The sequence below is a fragment of the Pelodiscus sinensis genome, chromosome Z, assembly GCF_052426305.1.
Source record: "Pelodiscus sinensis isolate ZL-2025 chromosome Z, ASM5242630v1, whole genome shotgun sequence".
Taxonomy (NCBI): domain Eukaryota; kingdom Metazoa; phylum Chordata; order Testudines; family Trionychidae; genus Pelodiscus; species Pelodiscus sinensis.
In genome coordinates, this window is record NC_143085.1 from 29,296,724 (window position 1) to 29,314,764 (window position 18,041).

The following is an 18,041-nucleotide window of genomic DNA, read 5'->3' on the forward strand; positions in this document are numbered from 1 at the left end:
CCTTCAGGAGGGAGGGATTGCGGAGGAGGAGGACCAGGCCAGTCAAGCTACCATGACTGCCATCCAGGAGCAACTCATCCTGGAACCAGTTCTCCCTTCCCAGGATGTCTCTTAGGCCTCAGATGATCCCAGCGAAGGTACTTCAGGTGAATTCTATAACTTTCCCTATACACATGTGAGGGCAGGTGGTGGGCTACCAGGGGCTACGTCTGGGTGGGCAGAAGATTTTAGTAAGTGGTCAAAGGCTGCACTTTTTTGTGGAGGAGGTGTGGGGTCAAGGTTGGGTACAGAAGGGTGCATGGGGTAAGGGACCGTGGTGCAGGAGATGGTGTGGGGTCTGAGAGGGTGTTTGGGTGGAGGAGGGGGTTGTGACCTGGGTCAGGATTGGAATGTAGGGTCAGGGAGGGAGTATGGGTGCAGGAGAGGATTCTGGCCTGGGAAAAGGGTTTTAGAGGGGATACAGGTCTGGGAGGGAGTTGTGACCTGGGGCAGGGGGATGCAGTGGGTTTGGATGGTGACCAAGGGGAGGGAGTTGGGGTGCAGGAGGGGTTGGGGTGCCAGAGGCAGGCACTGGCTGGGAGGAGTTTACCTAGGTGTCTCCTGGCCAGCAGGCTGCAGTACCCCCGTGCCAGGCTGGGCTTCTTGTCTGCTGCAGCCCCAGCCCACTGGAAAATGCAGCCTCCTCCCTCCATATGGCTCTCAACTCAGCATGGGGGAAAAGACTTTTATTGCCCCTGTCACTCAGACCAATCTTTCAGCTCTGATTGGACGGCTGTTTCCAGCCAATAAGAGCTGAGGATTGGGTTGGGGATGGGGAGATTGCATGAAACCTCTCCTTCCCTGCACAGCAGAGAGACGCAGGGACTGGGTTTTAAACTGCAGCATCTATGAGCCTGAGGGTCCTGGGAGGAGGCAGTTCCATGAGTTGGATCCGGTGGTTTGGCAGGCCAGATCTGGCCCCCAAATCTGGGCCGTATTTTTGTCCAGGTCTGGTCTACGTGCTCCTCACTTGGCTTACTTGGCCTGCCAAACCACTGGAATGGAGCACCAGTCTAGAGCACTCAGATCCATGACGCTGTGATATAGGAGCCCCCTGGTCCTTCTCACAAGGTTCCTGGAGAGGCCTGTCTTACTCTGGCCTCCATGGCGGGACACCTTCCTAAGACAAGCCACCACTAAAGAGGCTGGGGTCATGTAAACACCAAGGCAGCTGAGCCGCACCGTCTTCTCCTTCCCGCCTGCACCTTACCCAGGCCTTCTTGTTCCTAGGCCATGGGTATTGCGAGGCTCCCTTTGAATAGCCATGCCCCTGCAGGAAAGTGCCTGTTGTCTAGGCAATAGATGGGCTTGCTCAAAGCATGTCGCCATAATCTGAACTGAGACCTTTGGAGTCGGCACAGTGATTAGGGCTTGGCTTCATACACAGTGTCTCCCGAGATGACTGCCATTATAGCTTTTCTTCACAGCTGTGAGCATGGCGTGTCCACCATCTCCCATACCATCTTCCTGACTCCGCGGGATCCACCAGAGGAAGCGAGCCTGGGAACACCTGATACAGGACCAGATGGCCTGCCTCCAGTCCCTCATCTGGGGGCTTGATGAAGAGTGCTGGGAGTGGGCTACTGACCAGGAGGAGCACTGGGCTGACAAGGAGCAGAGGAAGGCAGTCTGGGACCAGCTGATGCACCAGCACAGGGTCATATGCTCTTCCCTCTCCTCTGATTGAGCACATGGCTGTGTGCATGGACTGGGCTTCCAGCCACCTCCTTGTCCACCAACTCTTCGCCCCCATTCCGCCAACCTCGTCCCATCCCTCCTTGGTTTCCCTTCCTAGGCCCTCGAACATGTGGCAGTGGCACATCTCAGGCAGCCAAACCCTCCCTCGCTACCCAAGACAGGCACCAGTCCCAGCATCATCCCTGAGGCCCTTCTCTTCTGCTCTCCCCCTCTCCCATTCCAGGTTCTTTCCCTGGTCCCTTCCCTACTGTATGCCCCCTCCCCCTCAAATAAACAGAGTTGTTCTTTCAAAAAAAAAACCTCTTCTTTATTTGCTCTGCAGGGAAGGTGAAAAGGGGAAAGGCACACAGAGAGAATGCAAGGGCCCCTTGTGAAGAGGCACAGGGGAGAGTCTCACAAGTGGCTTTGGCTGAAACTCACCCTGAAAGCCTCCTGGATAAGCACTGCCCCTTTATGTGCTCATTGAATGGCACTGGTATCCAGCTGCTCATTAGCCCTGGTCAACCATTTGGCCTTTCCCCCCCACAACCTGGCAGGAAAGTTTCCCCCTAGCTCTCACATAGGTTGTGGTGCACACAGTAGGCCGCTACCACATAGGGGATGTTGTACTTGCTGAGGTCTAGGTGAGTGAAGAGACTCCTGAACCTCCTCTTTAGTTGGTCAAAGGCACATTCCACAACTATGAAGTTCTCCTTGGTGGGGTCTGGGCTGTCCAAGTAGGCTTCCTCAGCCAGGGGAACAAGAGTAGGCTGTGTTGCCCAGGATGCAGATCAGCATGTCCATGTCACCAACCCTGATGGTGCAGTCTGGAAAAAAAGTGATGGCGTGCATCTTCTGGAACAAGCAGAAGTTCTGGAAGATGCAGGCATCATGCGCCTTCCCCTTCCAGCCGACGTTAATGTATGTGAACCATCCCTTGTTGTCCATCAAGCAAAGGGGTGGGAAGCAGGAGCCAATGCTGGGGGGAGCCAGTTTAAAAGTTGGTTCCCCCCAGCACTTTCTCTGCGGTGCTGCCTGTCCTCCTTACCATTGCTGCTGCCTCTATCAGAGGCAGGGGGGTGAGCAGGGGCTGCTTTGCGGCAGCAGTCCCTGTGCATGAGGAGTTCCAGCAGGAAGTTGGGACCCTCGTGCCCACAGGGGCTGTTTTGCTACAGCAGCCCCTGTGAATGATGACCCACCGGAGGGCAGGGGATGCTTCGCAGCAGCAGTTACTGTGTGGAGAAGATCCCAAAACCCCGCTGGGATCCATGTGCACAGGGGCTACTGCTGGCAGGGCAGGCAGCCTGGCTTAGTTTCAGTTCATGCCTGATGCAGGACAAAACACGCTGTTGCGCTGCAATTTAAAATGCAGTTGGAGCCAGGGGGTCGGGCTGTCCAGCTCCTGCTGCTTTTTAAATTGCGGTGCTGCATCAGGATTTGGTCCCGCACCCAGCGTAAGCTGGAACTGAGCTGAGCTGCCTATCGACTAATTTGAGTAGTCAATAAAAATTCTATTGACTACTCGATTAGTTAATTACCCACATTTTAACATCCTTAGCTTCTAGAGCATGGGTTCCCAAACTTGGGGATGTGCCCCCCTGGCAGGGCATGAAGAAATTCCAGAGGGGGCGCAAGGAGACCCAGCCACACCCCCGCCCCATCAATCCCACCCCAAGTTTTGCTGCTATTTTTTTGGGAGGGAGGGTGTGAGGGTTTCTCAAAAATCAAAAAGGTGGCGTGATGTCAAAAAGTTTGGGAACCACTGTTCTAGAGTGTGATGGTGACACACTTCTGCAGGAGGTTGGTGGGTCACAGTTGGGTGTCCTGTCATCTGAGGGCAGGGGCGAGTCACTCACAGAGGTCAAGGAAGGTAGCCTTCTGCATTCGGAAGTTCTGGAGCCACTACTTGTTGTCCCATCGCTGCAGGATGATGCGGTCCCACCAAACTGAGGACTCCTAACTGGTCTCCTGCCACAGTATTCAGGGAATTGAGGGTCATTTGCAGCAGTAGGACCTGGGTGAAGAGCTGCTCCTTGTGCTGAAGCAGCATGTGGGCAGTTTGGATGAACTGCGCCATGAGGTGCAGCATGAGGCCCATGAGCCTGGCACTGCTTTGCAGCAGCTCTGGCTGCATGATGTCAGCACTGGCATCCGCAAGAGCCACCAGAGCACACAGCATGAGTTTGGTGTCCTGCAAGGAGGTAGGCAGTAGAAGTGGCAGGTGGGACATGCGAGAGAGGAGCCCCTGTAAGCATGTGTCTCAGCTAGCTTCAGCAAGCAGCCACAGGAAGTATTTGCCCTCCTGGTGCCCTCCCTAAGGCTTTAAATCCGATGCAGGCTCCAATCAGTGTGGACACACTATTTCAAAATATTTCTGAGGTATTTTGATTTTATTTTGCGAGTTATTTTTTCAGTTTTACTTACTTTGAAATTATTTCATAGCATAGACATGTCCTTTGTGTCCCAAGTTGTAGCCTAATAAACTGAAATGATCAAAAGGTTTGTCCCAGATCTCTGGTCTGATGACATCCATGATCCTGCAACGCAGTTTTCCCACATGAGTACTCCAAAGCACCCCCAGGTCCTTGATGATGCGAGACTATGGATGTCGCCGGACCAGAGAATCCCGGACCAGAAAGGTTTAACCTGAATTGCCCCTTTTGAATCTACAACATTCTTCATAAATGTTTCTCAGATGTTTCTGCCAACTAGTACTCTGTCTGATATTACAGTCAACTTTATATAAATGCTCTCTTCAGCATAATTTGAATATTTTTCACATTGAGTCAGATTGAGTTTCTATATATCAACATCACCAATCAAGACATGTACTGTAAATTGTTTAGTGTATTTTAACTGTTTTTATACCTTTCAAAAGTGATTGGAATAATGTATTAATGACAGGAACAAGTTTTTCTCTTCATCTTCCAGCATCAATGGGTTGCTTAGCACTCAGTTTGTTCATTCCTACAAATAACTTGTGTTCCAATTTCAGAGATAAGAGTGACTACAATGCATATCATAATATTCATTATATTATAGGGGAGGTCAATAGTGCTGCCTACTATTAATTTGCCTGACATGTCCCATTATAAGACTCTATTTTCAATTGGTTATAAAATTGCCAAACTTTAAGTGTTTGGACTTATATTTTACGTCTGGTGTCCGCCTAAGGCTAAATTGTTTTGAAAATTTCAGGCAAAACATCTGAAGAAGTGCCACAAAAGCTCATATCTACATTTTTCATTAGTCTCTAAGGTGCTGCAGGACCATTTATTGTTTGTTTTTTTTAAGCAAAACAGTTCAGCCCTTTCCAGAATGAAGCTATGGACAAATATGTTGTTTTATCTATGTTTTTAAAAATCTGGCAACCTTTTCTATGAACAGTTCTACCCATCACTATGTTTTGGAGCAGGAGTGTGGCAGAAAAGTGGCTGTTTTCAGGATTGTTCTTTTTGCTGCCCCAGGGAAATTCTGCTCAGATTTGGCCAAGTTGAAAGCCTCTTTAAAAATGTAGTTTGCACATGATTGATAGAGACTTCCTCAATTTTATCAGGTAAAATCTCCAAAGGTTTTATGCTCAGTGCTCATATCTCTTGTGCTGACCTGACTGCTCATGAGCCATCTTTACAGAGTTATTGAGCATGCCCCAACCTTTAACTCACAACTCAAATGTATGACTGTACTGTGCTTGTACCATCCTGTCAGAGCTCCTACACATGATACATTGATCTTTACTGTTGTTATAATACAGTTTTGCATTATGATGACAACCATTTTATCCACAGGACAAACTATTTTATCCACAGGCTAAAATCCCATGAGAAAATTAATAAGTGTGTTGTCAGAGGGAGTATTGAATTGCATTTATTAGATAAGGTATAAAATATTTGAAGAGTTGCTTGTTAAGTCAGCATCATCCATCCTACTCAGAGTATGAGGCAAAATAGTATATGATTGTAATTAAAGACTGTACCAATGCATAGGCACAAGTAGAATTAATTAAGGTTGCATATACAACCTTAATTCTGGCATTTCCTAACTTTTGCATGCTTGATTTTGGAACTTCAATAATGTTCTTTTTAAATAGGGTTTGGCATTTTTGATTGAAATATATTATTGGAGTCCAACTGTTTAGAAGGTTTATCTTTGAATATCACTTACAGACAATAACTGCAGCCATATCCCATAATACTATGATTCTGTCAGATATAACAAGCAAAATATGGTTGAGGTGAATCTGCACTCTAACTCAGGAACACCTAACTACTGCAAGAGGTGGCATTTAAGATTCAGCAGTTGGCAGTATTCCCTCTGAGTCAGTGTGGAAACAATGACCCAGCATTGTATTAGGGACGAGTGACTTTTTGATGGTGCTTTATTTGTGTAATAATAAAACTAAGGTCATTTGTCATCATTAAAAAGTCTCTGCTCTTTTCATAAGAGAGAGGATGTCAGTTCTAGAAACCTGGCTAAATTGTAACTTGGTTAATTATTTTTTACCTATTCAAGTTCTCACGTAGTTTCAGTTGCAGGAGAGAGTTCTTTTGCTTCCTGCCATAATCTGTTTTATAGTGTTATAAAATGAGAACCGTATTTTCATTTTTAGAGATGGTTGCTCTCCAGGGTAAATGAAATAATTCCTGTATCTATTTTGCATACTGTATCCGTTTTTATAGGGCTTTGAAGTGTCTTTGGATAAAAGGTGTACACATATATAAAATTATTATGTTAATTTAGAAGGGAAAAGGTTTTATTTTATACATTCTTTGTTAAATTAAAAAAAATTTATGCCTCTAGGTGTGGCCAGTTAGATGCTGCTCTCAATGAAGCTAATACTCGCATGAGAACCCTTGAAAATAAGAACAATAAGCTAGAAATGCAAGTTGTAAGTATATATTGTGGGTAACAGATTACAGTTGTTTAAGTGAGAAGGTAAAAGTGAACAACAGTTAACTGTTCATCTAATTTATATTTTTATGTTGGTCTATCCTGATCAGTACGTATTGTGAACATCCAGATCATATTTGCATAGATAATAAGTTCTTTACCTTGAGAACCTCTTGATCTACAAAATCCCCATTTTTTAGTTTCATTCCACTCTAACCAGTGCCCTTTCCCATGCAAAAATATTATAGCATCATGTGAGTTCTCTTTGCCATTTTATTCCCACACACCCTTCCCAGTGCTTGATGAGCAAACTGCGCATCTACAGATGTGATTTTCTTACTCTTGTTAACTTTTCTGTTCAGGGTTTGATGAGAACCATGACAGTTGTACACCCTATTCCCCCATCTTCCTTCAGCAAGAACTAAAGTTCGCCAATAGAATATTAAAGATGTGTTTCTGATATCTCTCTCAAAAAAGGGGGTTGGGAGGAGGGAAAAAGGCTAACTTTCTTTTCTTATTTCACACATGGATGATAAGGCACATTACATGTGCAGTGAGGCAAAAAGAACTAGCCCTTTACCTATATTTATCCTCAGGGCTCGCCAAGCGGCGGCGAGCCCCGCTCGCTAGTCGCGCAGTTCTGCGCTCTGTGCATGCTCTTCCGGGTTGTAATCTACTCGACACAGGCGAGTAGATTACATTATTTGTCGAGCCCTGTTTATCCTACTTTAGGTTGTTTATTAGGTGATGAGCTTTCGTGGGCCACACCCACAAAAACTCATCACCTAATAAATCATCTTGTTAGTCTTCAAAGTGCTGCATAGTCCTGTTTTTTGTTTCGGGAAGACCAGACTAACATGGCTACATCTCTATTACTATTCTACTTTAGATTGTAAAACCCCAGCTGGGTCAAAATATATGAATCCTCCTTTTATGACTCAGCTTTCCTGGGTATGCCTAAGCCATTTTATTCATGGCTATACAGCAACAATGGGCAACCTTGGCTAGTGAATGGGTTGCTTGAGTGGCCCTTACTCATCTCAATGCTGCAAGACGGTTTCTCAGGATAGGGTAATCTTGCTAACTGCACATTCAGACCTCAAATTTGTGAGGTGGACCAATTGAACTGTAACAGCTCTTTGATTGGATGCAGAGGGAGTGCGTGGTTCTTGCTGTAAATGTGTGCAGTCAGCATGTACCTCACTTCATGTGCCTTTGCTTTACCTGGAAGTCACGTTAGTAATACTGGTATTAAAAAAACAATGTGGATGGAAACCAGTGGACTCTGGCAATCCTGTGCTTAGGCAATGGAAAACAAAATGTCTTGCGGGTCACACATAGAACCCTGATGGGCCATATATGGCCCTTGAGCCGCAGGTTGCCCACTGCTCTTCAGCAAATTGCTATCCAGAAAACTTGCTAATGAACAGGAAATGTTTATATATGATAGAACTTCGGTGCCTTGTCTTGAATCTTAGTTTTAGTGCATTGCATTAAAGAATGTAGCTTAAACTTTTTTTCAGTCTCTGGGCATTTCAAAAAATTTACTTCTGCTTTCTATCCGTGTAAGATTTAAGATTATAACTTTAATATTTAGAGACAAAATCTGTTATGTACCTGTTTTTAATGAACCATGTTTTCGTTTTTTAGACAGATTGGAGAGAACGCTTCTATGCAGTTAGTAATACTTCCAAAGTTTTGCAAGAGCGTATTGAAGAAATGCGCACAAGTCATAAAGAGAAGGATAACACAATCAGCCGTCTAAAATCTAGGCTTAAGGATCTAGAAGAAGCATTTGAAAAGGCTTACAAGTTGTCAGATAATAAAGATGCTAGGTTAAAGGAAGAAAATAAAATGTTTCAAGACGTAAGTGAGAAAATAAGTAATAATGGTTTACAACTGTACAGTGCGCCTTGAACTGTAAAAGTCTTAGATGTTTTTGGAATAGCCATCAAAATTTACTGCAGCAAAATCTGTCTAACATGACCAGCCAATGGACAAGGAAAATTCAGTCATCTGGAAGTGATAGTTGAATAAATGTTGAACAAGATTATCTTAGAAATACAGGTTGGACCTCCCTGGTCTGGAACCCCTGAGACCTGACTGGTCCTGAATGTTGGAATTTGTTGATCAGGAGAGGTCTCTTGCCACTAGTTTCTCAGGATATTGCCCCTCCCTCTGGCTGGCTCTGCTTCAGCCCCACTGCCACTGGGCTCCACCCCTGCTGCTACAGGGCTTGGGCTCAGCAAACTGTCATATGGGGCTCTCCAGTGACAGAGCTCTCCAGCTGCTGTGGCTTTGCTTCTGCCCCACCTAGCCAAGGCTTCTTGGGGACAGGGCTCCATGGCTGCCCTGCTTCTGTTCTGCCTGTGGGTTCCAGGGGACTCTGGCTGCCGTGCTGCTCCTGCATTCTGCCAGGGTTTCCCAAGGATGGAGCTCCTCAGCTGCTGGTGGCCTCACTGCTGCCATATCCTGCTAGGACTGCCCTGGAATGGGGCTCCCCAGCTTCCCTGCTTCTCCCATGCCAGAATAGGGCTCCACAGAGATGGAGTTTGCCAGTCCCACTGCTGTTCTACCCAGAGCTCACAGGTGATAAGGCTCTGCGGCTGCCTTGCTGCTGCCGCACCAAGACAGGACTCTGCACGAATGGGACTTTTTGGTCTTGCTGCTGCCCTGCCTGGGCCAGGGTTCTCCAGGGATATGGCTCACCCATCTAATGGTGAGGCTCCCCTCCACTGAACTTGTTGACTGGCTCGCATTCTTGGGTGCCAGGGCTCTCTGGTCCAGCAATATCTGTGATCCTTCCAGACCACGAATGTTGCCAGACCAGAGTCCCAGATTTAAGAGGTTCAACCTGTTGTTGTTTGAGATCAAATTGTTTATTCAAATTGGTCATTAGTGCAGATTTTATTGTATTTTGTTATAATTGTACATACTAAAACAAAAGAATATATATAGTATAGCTCATCTTTTATTTTTATTACTTTTTAAACTATTAGATCATTTTACTGACATTATAGAGAAATGAAGTATTATTTATACCCTTTAAGTCCAGATGGCTAGGTGTTGTTTTGCAACAGCAGGGAGACAGATCTTTAAAGACTCTGCCTACTCAGTTTCTTTTCTGTCTCCAGCAGTCAAATAGCAGTGCTAGTTTAGCTTACCATCTGTGTGTCTGGTAAAGTAACATTTTCTGAACTAATTTTAGAATAGTTCATTGATTTTATTTTTTTTTAATTCACTGGGATTGGGCTGAAGTTCTTCATTGTAACTCTTTGTGGTTTGTTCTGATTTTCTGTTTTATTGCAGATCAAACTTTTGGCTTTTCATTATTGCTTTATATTAAAGTTAATCTGTCTTTAGAGAATGATAATAGCAGTGAAAAACTATTGGGAACTTTAGCACCTTTTTTAGGATGGATTCTCAGAAGTGTTCTGTATTGGTCAAAATCTTTCCTTTTAAAGTCAATGGGAAATTTGACCATTGAGTTCACTGGGAGCAGAGCAGAGTTAGAATTGAGCACCTTTGAAAATCTCATCTTTGGTGGGGAAGTTATTTTGTTTCCTTTTATCTCTTCAGCAGTGCCTGCATCTTACATTAACAAGAAAGATTACTTTCTTGACATGTCATTTATAGGAAGCTTTTTATATCTTTTGTATGCTTTAATAACATTCATTTAAGAAAAATCTAATGACCTGCAAACAGGGTAATGTTGTATACCTGAGGAAATTCTGAGCTAAAAATTAAAAATTCTGCACATTATTATTAGTCAAAATAACACTACATAATAACTACAGTTTCAGTTATTTTGGATATTTATTTCAAACTACCTGTTAGCAATGATAACAATTCAGATATATAGAAAATCTCCTCCCAGGAATAGAGTTAAAGAATCCCTTACAACAATTGAGTTCTTGTTTCTCTGCCCCCTTCCCTTACAGCCCAGCTGCAGAGTGTCATCCAACCCAGATACCCGCACTCCTTCTCCCCCTGAACCCAGGGATCCAGAGAGAGGAAGAGCCTTATGCTCATTCCCCTGATTGTATGGAGTTTTCTGCATGCCACTTCTATCCTTCAGGATATACTGAGAACTACAGCTGCCAGGAACCCATCTCCTCCTCCTGCCCCCTTGTATTTTTGGAGCTGGTCTTTACTGAGTGCAGAGGCTCCTAGTGGTGGCCAGCAACTCTGAATCCCATTTCTGTGGAGGGGGAAAAAAGAAATTCTGCACACACAGAATTAACTTCTATGCACATTCTGCAATACTCAGTGGCACAGAATTCCTCCAGGAGTAAATGCTAAAGCACACAAGGATTAATACACAAATCAACAAATTGTTAACATTATTCATGCAAGCAAAAGGGACTGCCAGTATTTTAGGAATAAAACCTATTAGCAAAAATCTAACTTTCTGGACTTACCCAGTTTGTGTATTCTTATATATACCCTGAATATTTAAAAATATGCCTGCCATTGGGAATAGAAAGAAAAAAAGTGGATTTAAAACCAAAACAGCAGTGAGCAATAAAAAGGGCTAACTCTTGAATAGAGACAATTCTATTGATCAATAAACCTGAATTTGTTAAGAACAACTCCCAAAAAATTATTTCTTCATATTATTCAATAATACCCTTCTACGGTGAAAGACCACTTTCAAACCCTTTCTTAAAGACTCACCAAAGCAGTGCATCTAAGGGCTTAAATATGTCTTAAATAATGTAGATGTTCTTGAAAGTGTCCTGCTCAGTGGCAACTTTTTATTCGTAGTCTGCTATGAATGTAGACCAAACAGCGAGCCAAGGAGAGAAATGTAACTCTCCTAAGTCACAATTCTCTCCTGTATCTGCATCCTACATTTACAATTAGAAATACATAGTCTAGCCTTAGCCTCGTGTAAGGAAGCAAATATGCTACATTTTTATGAGTTTAGTTTTCCATGATATTTTAATTTTAATACTTGCAGTTTTTTTTCTTTTAGCTTCTTGGAGAATACGAATCCCTTGGAAAAGAACATGAAAGAGTAAAGGTAAGTATTAGTGAATTTTATTTCAAAGTTATTGAAATTTTTACGTGTGACAATATTGGACTCATCAGCTATCCATTGATAAGTGAGAGGATAATATTTGAATCAAGAGAACCGAAGGAGGGGAAAAGTTTTGAACAGCCAGTGTTAGGCCCAAATGTATCATGATGGCACAGAAATACATATTAATTAAATATTTAAGTATTTATTTAAAAAGGATTTTAATGAATGGGTTCATACTATGTTTTCAGTGTCATACAAGGAGGAAGAACATAGAGTTTACAGTGTATCAGATGAAAAAGGAAATATTTTTGCTTATATGATATTCTAATCCTAGACAACAAGGGTATTGCAAAGACAAATTGAAATCTAAGCATTTAGCTCCCTTTCAAATAAAAAGGTGACATACATTATAATTTTTCAATATAGATGAAATAATGTATTTTTTCCTGTAGGCCATGTACACACTAGGAAATTATTATTAAATTACTAAATTTGACTTATGAATTCCCAATTTAACAAATTCGAAATGGCATGTTCTCATTATGGGGAAGCATTGAAATTAGTCTGAGGCAGGCTCCATTAATGTGGACACACTACCTCAGACTCAGAGCCCCACGAAACACCTTTGGGAGCTGTGGGAGGCCTCCCAGAGGCCAATTAGCGACACTGGAGCATCTAACTAATGTTATTTCAAAATTACAAGTTTGGAATTAGCATTATTCCTGATGAAAAGTAGGATTACAGAATTCGAATTCCGTGGCCGGGTATTATGAAATAACAGGCTTTGTAGTGTGGATGCACGACTTATTAATTGGAATTTGGGGTGGGGAGATGTTTATTTCGGACTGCGGTCCTAGTGTAGACTAGGGCATAAAGGGTCTGTACTATTCACTTTTTCCTTTTGTGTATTTTATAGGATACATTGAATGCAACTGAAAATAAATTGCTTGATGCAAACACCCAGATTTCTGATTTGAAAAGGTAAAATGTGAAAGCATTTTAGTACTATCTTAATAATGTGAATCTAGGTTATAATGCATTAAACATTTACTACTTGATAATAAAATGTACTGCTGATCTTTAGATTTGTTCTCTGTTAGATCTGTTCGCTGTTTGTAAAAATTAATGAAGCACCTTTCTACAGATATTGAATTATTTTACATTACATTGCACAGAGTATAAGAGCCTTAATTTACAAAATTTTATAAACATTTTTCCTCATCAGAACCTCCTCCCAATCTGGAATGAATGGGCTCATCTCCATTCCGTTGTCATTCAGTTCAGCCAACCCATTGGTCAAGCTTTCCATGCTACAGTTTTTTCCTCAAAAGCCTTTGTCTTCTGCTTGTCTTTGTTCTGGTTTTCAAGAATGTGGATGCTGACAGTAATTTGTTTAATCTAGGCATGAATAAAGGTCAGGAAGGTATTCCATGTATAGATCAGAAGAAATACCTCCTATGTCTGTCCCTCCTGCTGTCTGAACCTCTCTCCTTCCTGGCTGATAGAACTGCAGTCCATTGAATTTGCACTTTCTGGATAGGCAGGAAACATGACCATCAAGAGAGAAATGTTAGGGCCAAAGTCCAGCCAGTATTGTTCATGGCTACAGACTGCTGAAAGTTTTCATCGCAGATTGCTCACTTGTTCCCTTGCAAGCCTGTTAAACAGAGAATTCAGGGATGCCCACGGGGGCATGGGAAAAGGGGTTTTAATCTGGGAAAGCTCTGATATGGCTCTCACAGGATCTCTTTGAGCTGATTTTTTTTTTTTTTTTTTTTGGAAGATGACTCACTATGTTTCTCTTGTATGGGTAGATGCTGTCATTCATTCTTTCCCTCCCATGTTCACCTGAACATTTCAAGTCAGAAAGATCAGGAGAGATGGGGAAATTACAATTTTTCATGTACATTTTGTTTGTTTTTCACAACTCTTAGGATGGTTACCAGTTTCATCTCCCAATCAATTCTAGATTTCATTTCTGCTAAGCCATTAACTTTACATTGGATTGTCTGAAGCCAGTCTAGCCAAAGAGAGAGAATTTATGACAATTTAAAATGTTGTCATAGCCCTTTTATAAATTTGTATAAATCACAGGTTTTTAGGAAGTCAAAATTCTTCTTTATTTTTTTGTGGGTCATAAAAAAAGTGGGGAAAAAGGAGGAGGAGAAAGTCTCCTGCTTGGTCTTTGAATTCATTCCTCAATTAAGAACATTTTCATTAAGCATTTGAGAGTTTTAAGATGAGAAAATGTGTAGAGACATCCCAAGCTGGCATGGTATCCACCTGTTTAAAATAAATTTACTGGTCATTTACTTGACATCTATCTACAATATTTTTTAGGTATTGTTGTGAAGATTGTGGTGCCTTTGCTCTCTTTGTATGCTGTGTTTTGAGAACAGGAGTCAGGGTCAGTTCAGTCTAGCGTTCCTTTTGCATTGTCTATTTCTCTCATCTGGTTCTAAGAACTGCTGGGACATAGATTACTCCAGATTGGGGCATCCTTAATAGGAAAGTAGATTTTGTTTTCCTGTCTGAAAGTTATACTTCTATTATGGGATCCAAGTGAAATTTTTCAGTGATACATAAAGTGGATCAGTACCACCTCGTTACAGCTTAAGAAACCCTTGTCTTTGCCTCCTACTCTCTAGGAAAGCTTCCCCAGCTATTGGCTGTTGGCTCTGTACTAGGGATGTTAAAGACTAGTTGACTAGTAGTCGACTATATGATAAGCAAATGCTTATTGGATAGACAATTGACTAGTCATTACCCTTCGCCCCCTTGCTGCCTCTATTAGATAGTCAGCAAAGCGGGACGGGGGAAGAAGGGGTATTCAAGGAGGCAGCGCCGTACAGTTGAGCTGGGGATCAGCTGTGTGGCACTGCCCCTTTGAAACGTGAAATTGGCATTCAAAGGGGCAGCACTGTGGAGCCTAAGGTCAGCTGGGGACCTGGGCTCTGTGCGGTGTTTCAGTGGAACCTTAGATCAGCTGGGGCGTCCCCAGTTGACCCCAAGTTCTGGGAAAATGCGGCACGGAACCCAAGGTCAGCTGGGAAGTCCCCATCTGACTCCAGGCTCCTCGGTGCTGCTCCTTTGAAACAAAATTTAACATCCTTACTTCCTCAGTACTCTACAAGCCTTCCAATTCAGGTTAGGAATTTCACACACCCCACTTAGATACACTTGAGTGTCTCATCTTTTATCAGTTGGACACCTGTAAACTACACCAATCCACTGCCTCTGTGGAAGCGGTACACCTCATTTCATGATTCTCCCATGTCACTTCAGATACATAGTTTTGAACGCTCATATTCTGCATTTTATGTCTCTCTTAATTCCTTTACATCTCATAATCATGATGTTCATCATGACATCATGCTAATTCTTAGTTTTAAACAGAGATCACTTACAGCCTCTTTGGTGAAATATTGAGAAATGGTTGGACACAGAGGCAGTATACCTGTCTGGGAATGCCTGGGCATATCTGTATCACAGTCCACCAATCTAGAATCCTGTAAGGTTGGGAGTTTTTCACTTTAACTCTGAATGCAGGCCTAACAGAATTTTTCTTAAGGTTTGGTTAATTGAAGGTGTGGGCTACTGTGGGGGAGAGGGGGGAAGGAGAGAGATATGATATGAAAAGTCTATGAAAAGTCTAAGGAGTAGATAGGGCAAATTATCTGAATGACACGTAAAACGAGGAGCAACCCATTAAATCCAGAACAGAGACGTCCTTTACAGAAAACCACCTTTCTGAGATGGAGAAAGGGTTTGTTTATTTTTTCTTTAGGGTGGAGCTAATGTAAAAAAATAGATTTCATTCAGATAGAACCCATGTAATATTATTGGTATTTTAAATGGTTTTACACTTGGTTGGAATTATTCCACAGTAATGTTTTTTTTTCTTGTCCTCCATTCATGTTGTTTAATCTTTGAATTGACAGAGCTTGGGATCATGTATAGTGAAGAATTTTTATATACTGTTTATGCTACTTCTACCTAAGTTCCACCAAGGATATATATTAAAAATCCTTATATTTTAATGCTATTTAAAATCTAATAACATTATCTTAAACTTCTTTTAAATCTCTTGGTAATATGTCTTCATTACTTCTACATTAGAACAATTTCAAAACTTGAAGCTCAGATCAAGCAGGTAGAACATGAAAATATGTTGAAACTCCGCCATATTACTGAAAGTCATTCAAAAACAAGTCATGCCAAGTAAGTGAATATTTTATCACGTGAAAAAATGGGTGATGTGTTTTATTAAGCAGTTTGCCTGTTTTGGCAAAAACGGATTATTTAATGTTGGACAGTAGCAATTGGAAGACACAATATGTAATCCACCATATTATACACTGGAAAATGATTAAAAGATAAAATAATATGGGCATCCAGTTTTGCAAGCTTTACCTGTACAATCCTTACTCTTATAAGTGATTTCAGTTACTTGACTGATATTACTTAGTACTTGGGGATTATCCTTGTGAGTAAAGGTAAACAGTAGAAAGTATAAGATCTGAACCTGCAATTGAACTATACAGGCTCAGTGTTATTGTACCTTTAGTACTTTGAATCAAGAGTAGATGTGAATTTTTAAAAATTTTTAAATAAAATGTTACAAGTGTAATTTAGATTTATGTGAAAACTAGAGGGCAAACTTTTCTAGAAGAGGGGCAAAACTGGGATGGGCATGCTTTGCTCCTTTGATATATAAAGAGAGCCTGAAAAGTTTTACCATAATCAAAATTCCTTTTAAATTATAGAAATATTAGATCATTGCTTACTGTTTTGTTTCAATGTACAGTAAACTTCTGATAATCTGGCACCTTTAGGACCCAGGGGGTGCCAGATTATCAGCTATGCCGGAGTACTAGAAGGGGGGCTATGAGGGGACTGGGGTGGGGGTTGGCAGGGAACTGCGCAGCATGGGAGAGGGCGGCGCTGCGGGACCAACCGGCAGCACCCCAACTGTTCTGCCCCCAACTTCCCCAAGTTAGCCGCTGCTGAAACTGACCAGCAGTGGACTTGGGGAAGCTGGGGGCAGAGCAGCTCCAGAGCACTTCCATGTTCCAGTTGGTGCTGGACTATCAGGAGTGCTGGACCACTGGATGCCTGACAATTGGAGTTTTACTATAATACTTTTAATTAGTGCTGTGGTGTGCATTGCCTGTTTATCTAATGCATACATTTTGGGAGTATCCATTGTTATGTACATTCTGATATAGAAGTACTTTAGAGAGCCAATGTGATCTATAATAGCAGTATTTTCTTGAATCTCAATTTTTTTCTTATGGAGCTTAAGAAATTTACCTGTTAGCAACTCAGAGGGACAATTTCTATTGAGGACTTGTTGAATAGATATAAAAATGGGATTCCTCCAAAATGGAAAAAATGTAGAGTTAAACATTTTGGGACAGATTTGCCCCCACTGGTGTAGGGAAGAGTTGCAATTTAGTGAAGTCAGTGTTAAACTGGGGATGAAATCAGGCCTTAGCAACTGATAGCAAACTTAGAGCATCATACTATTAAAAAAACCCAGCAGGATAGATTTAAAGAAATATAATTATTATTCTTGGTATTATGTGAATAATATACTGGTCTCATTTTTGTGTGCCTTTTTAGTGAATCTATATATAAAATAACTTTTTGGTATTTCTAATCAGAAATTTTTCAGTTTAAAATAGTTGGTGGCCTCTTTATTCATCACTCCTCTGTATTATTAGTTGTGTTTTTTCTTTTTAAGAAATAGGTAAGATGAAACAAAAGAAAAGAGTTGTAGGCTTTAAACCAGCAGATTCACCTCAGGTGCTATTGTATCTTAGTTTTGTAAAATTCATTCAAAATTTTTGAGAAGAAGCTAACTTGGTATCTGGCACTTTACATGAGAAAAGCAAGTGTTTTTGTACAGCAGTATAGATCTGTGGGAAAAAGTACATTTTTTTTCTCCAAATATTTACAAATTTGTAATTGTGTGTTGGAATTTAAGATTTGTATTTTCATTGGCTAGTATAAGTATTATTAGTTTTTTTTTTATTTCAAAACCAAAATTTTGAGCATTTAATAATCCTGATGCTTTTCACTCCAATAGCAAGCTGACAGCTTCTGATGTAAATAGACGGAAGTGGTTGATATCAGGAGCAGAGTATTCAATCTTCACAGGCCAACCATTAGAAAATCAAGAATGCAATATGGATAACAGACTGGAGGAAACCTACATTCCTTCTAGGTAATATAGCTTCCTGTAACCACCATCCTCCACTCTAACATAGTGGAGAATCAAAGCCGTCGTGATCTAAGAAATATCTGTGCAATTTCTGATTTTAGAAATAATTTTAATAATTTTCTCTAAGAATGATTATTCTTCAGTTTTATGTTTGCATTTATTTACCAAAGTTCTAAAGTATTT

At 41.6% G+C, this 18,041-nt stretch overlaps 1 protein-coding gene across 9 annotated transcripts in view; it reads left to right on the top strand.

The window, feature by feature from the left end:
- The window catches only part of MPHOSPH9 (M-phase phosphoprotein 9), a 73,077-nt gene that overhangs the window by 44,343 nt on the left and 10,693 nt on the right, over window positions 1–18,041 (top strand). For all 9 annotated transcript variants that reach the window (XM_075898552.2, XM_075898560.2, XM_075898557.2 and 6 more), the window contains 6 exons: window positions 6,517–6,604; window positions 8,257–8,472; window positions 11,585–11,632; window positions 12,549–12,613; window positions 15,752–15,853; window positions 17,724–17,861. In XM_075898552.2, the coding sequence (XP_075754667.2) occupies window positions 6,517–6,604; window positions 8,257–8,472; window positions 11,585–11,632; window positions 12,549–12,613; window positions 15,752–15,853; window positions 17,724–17,861 (657 nt within the window). The remainder of the gene's footprint in view (window positions 1–6,516; window positions 6,605–8,256; window positions 8,473–11,584; window positions 11,633–12,548; window positions 12,614–15,751; window positions 15,854–17,723; window positions 17,862–18,041) is intronic.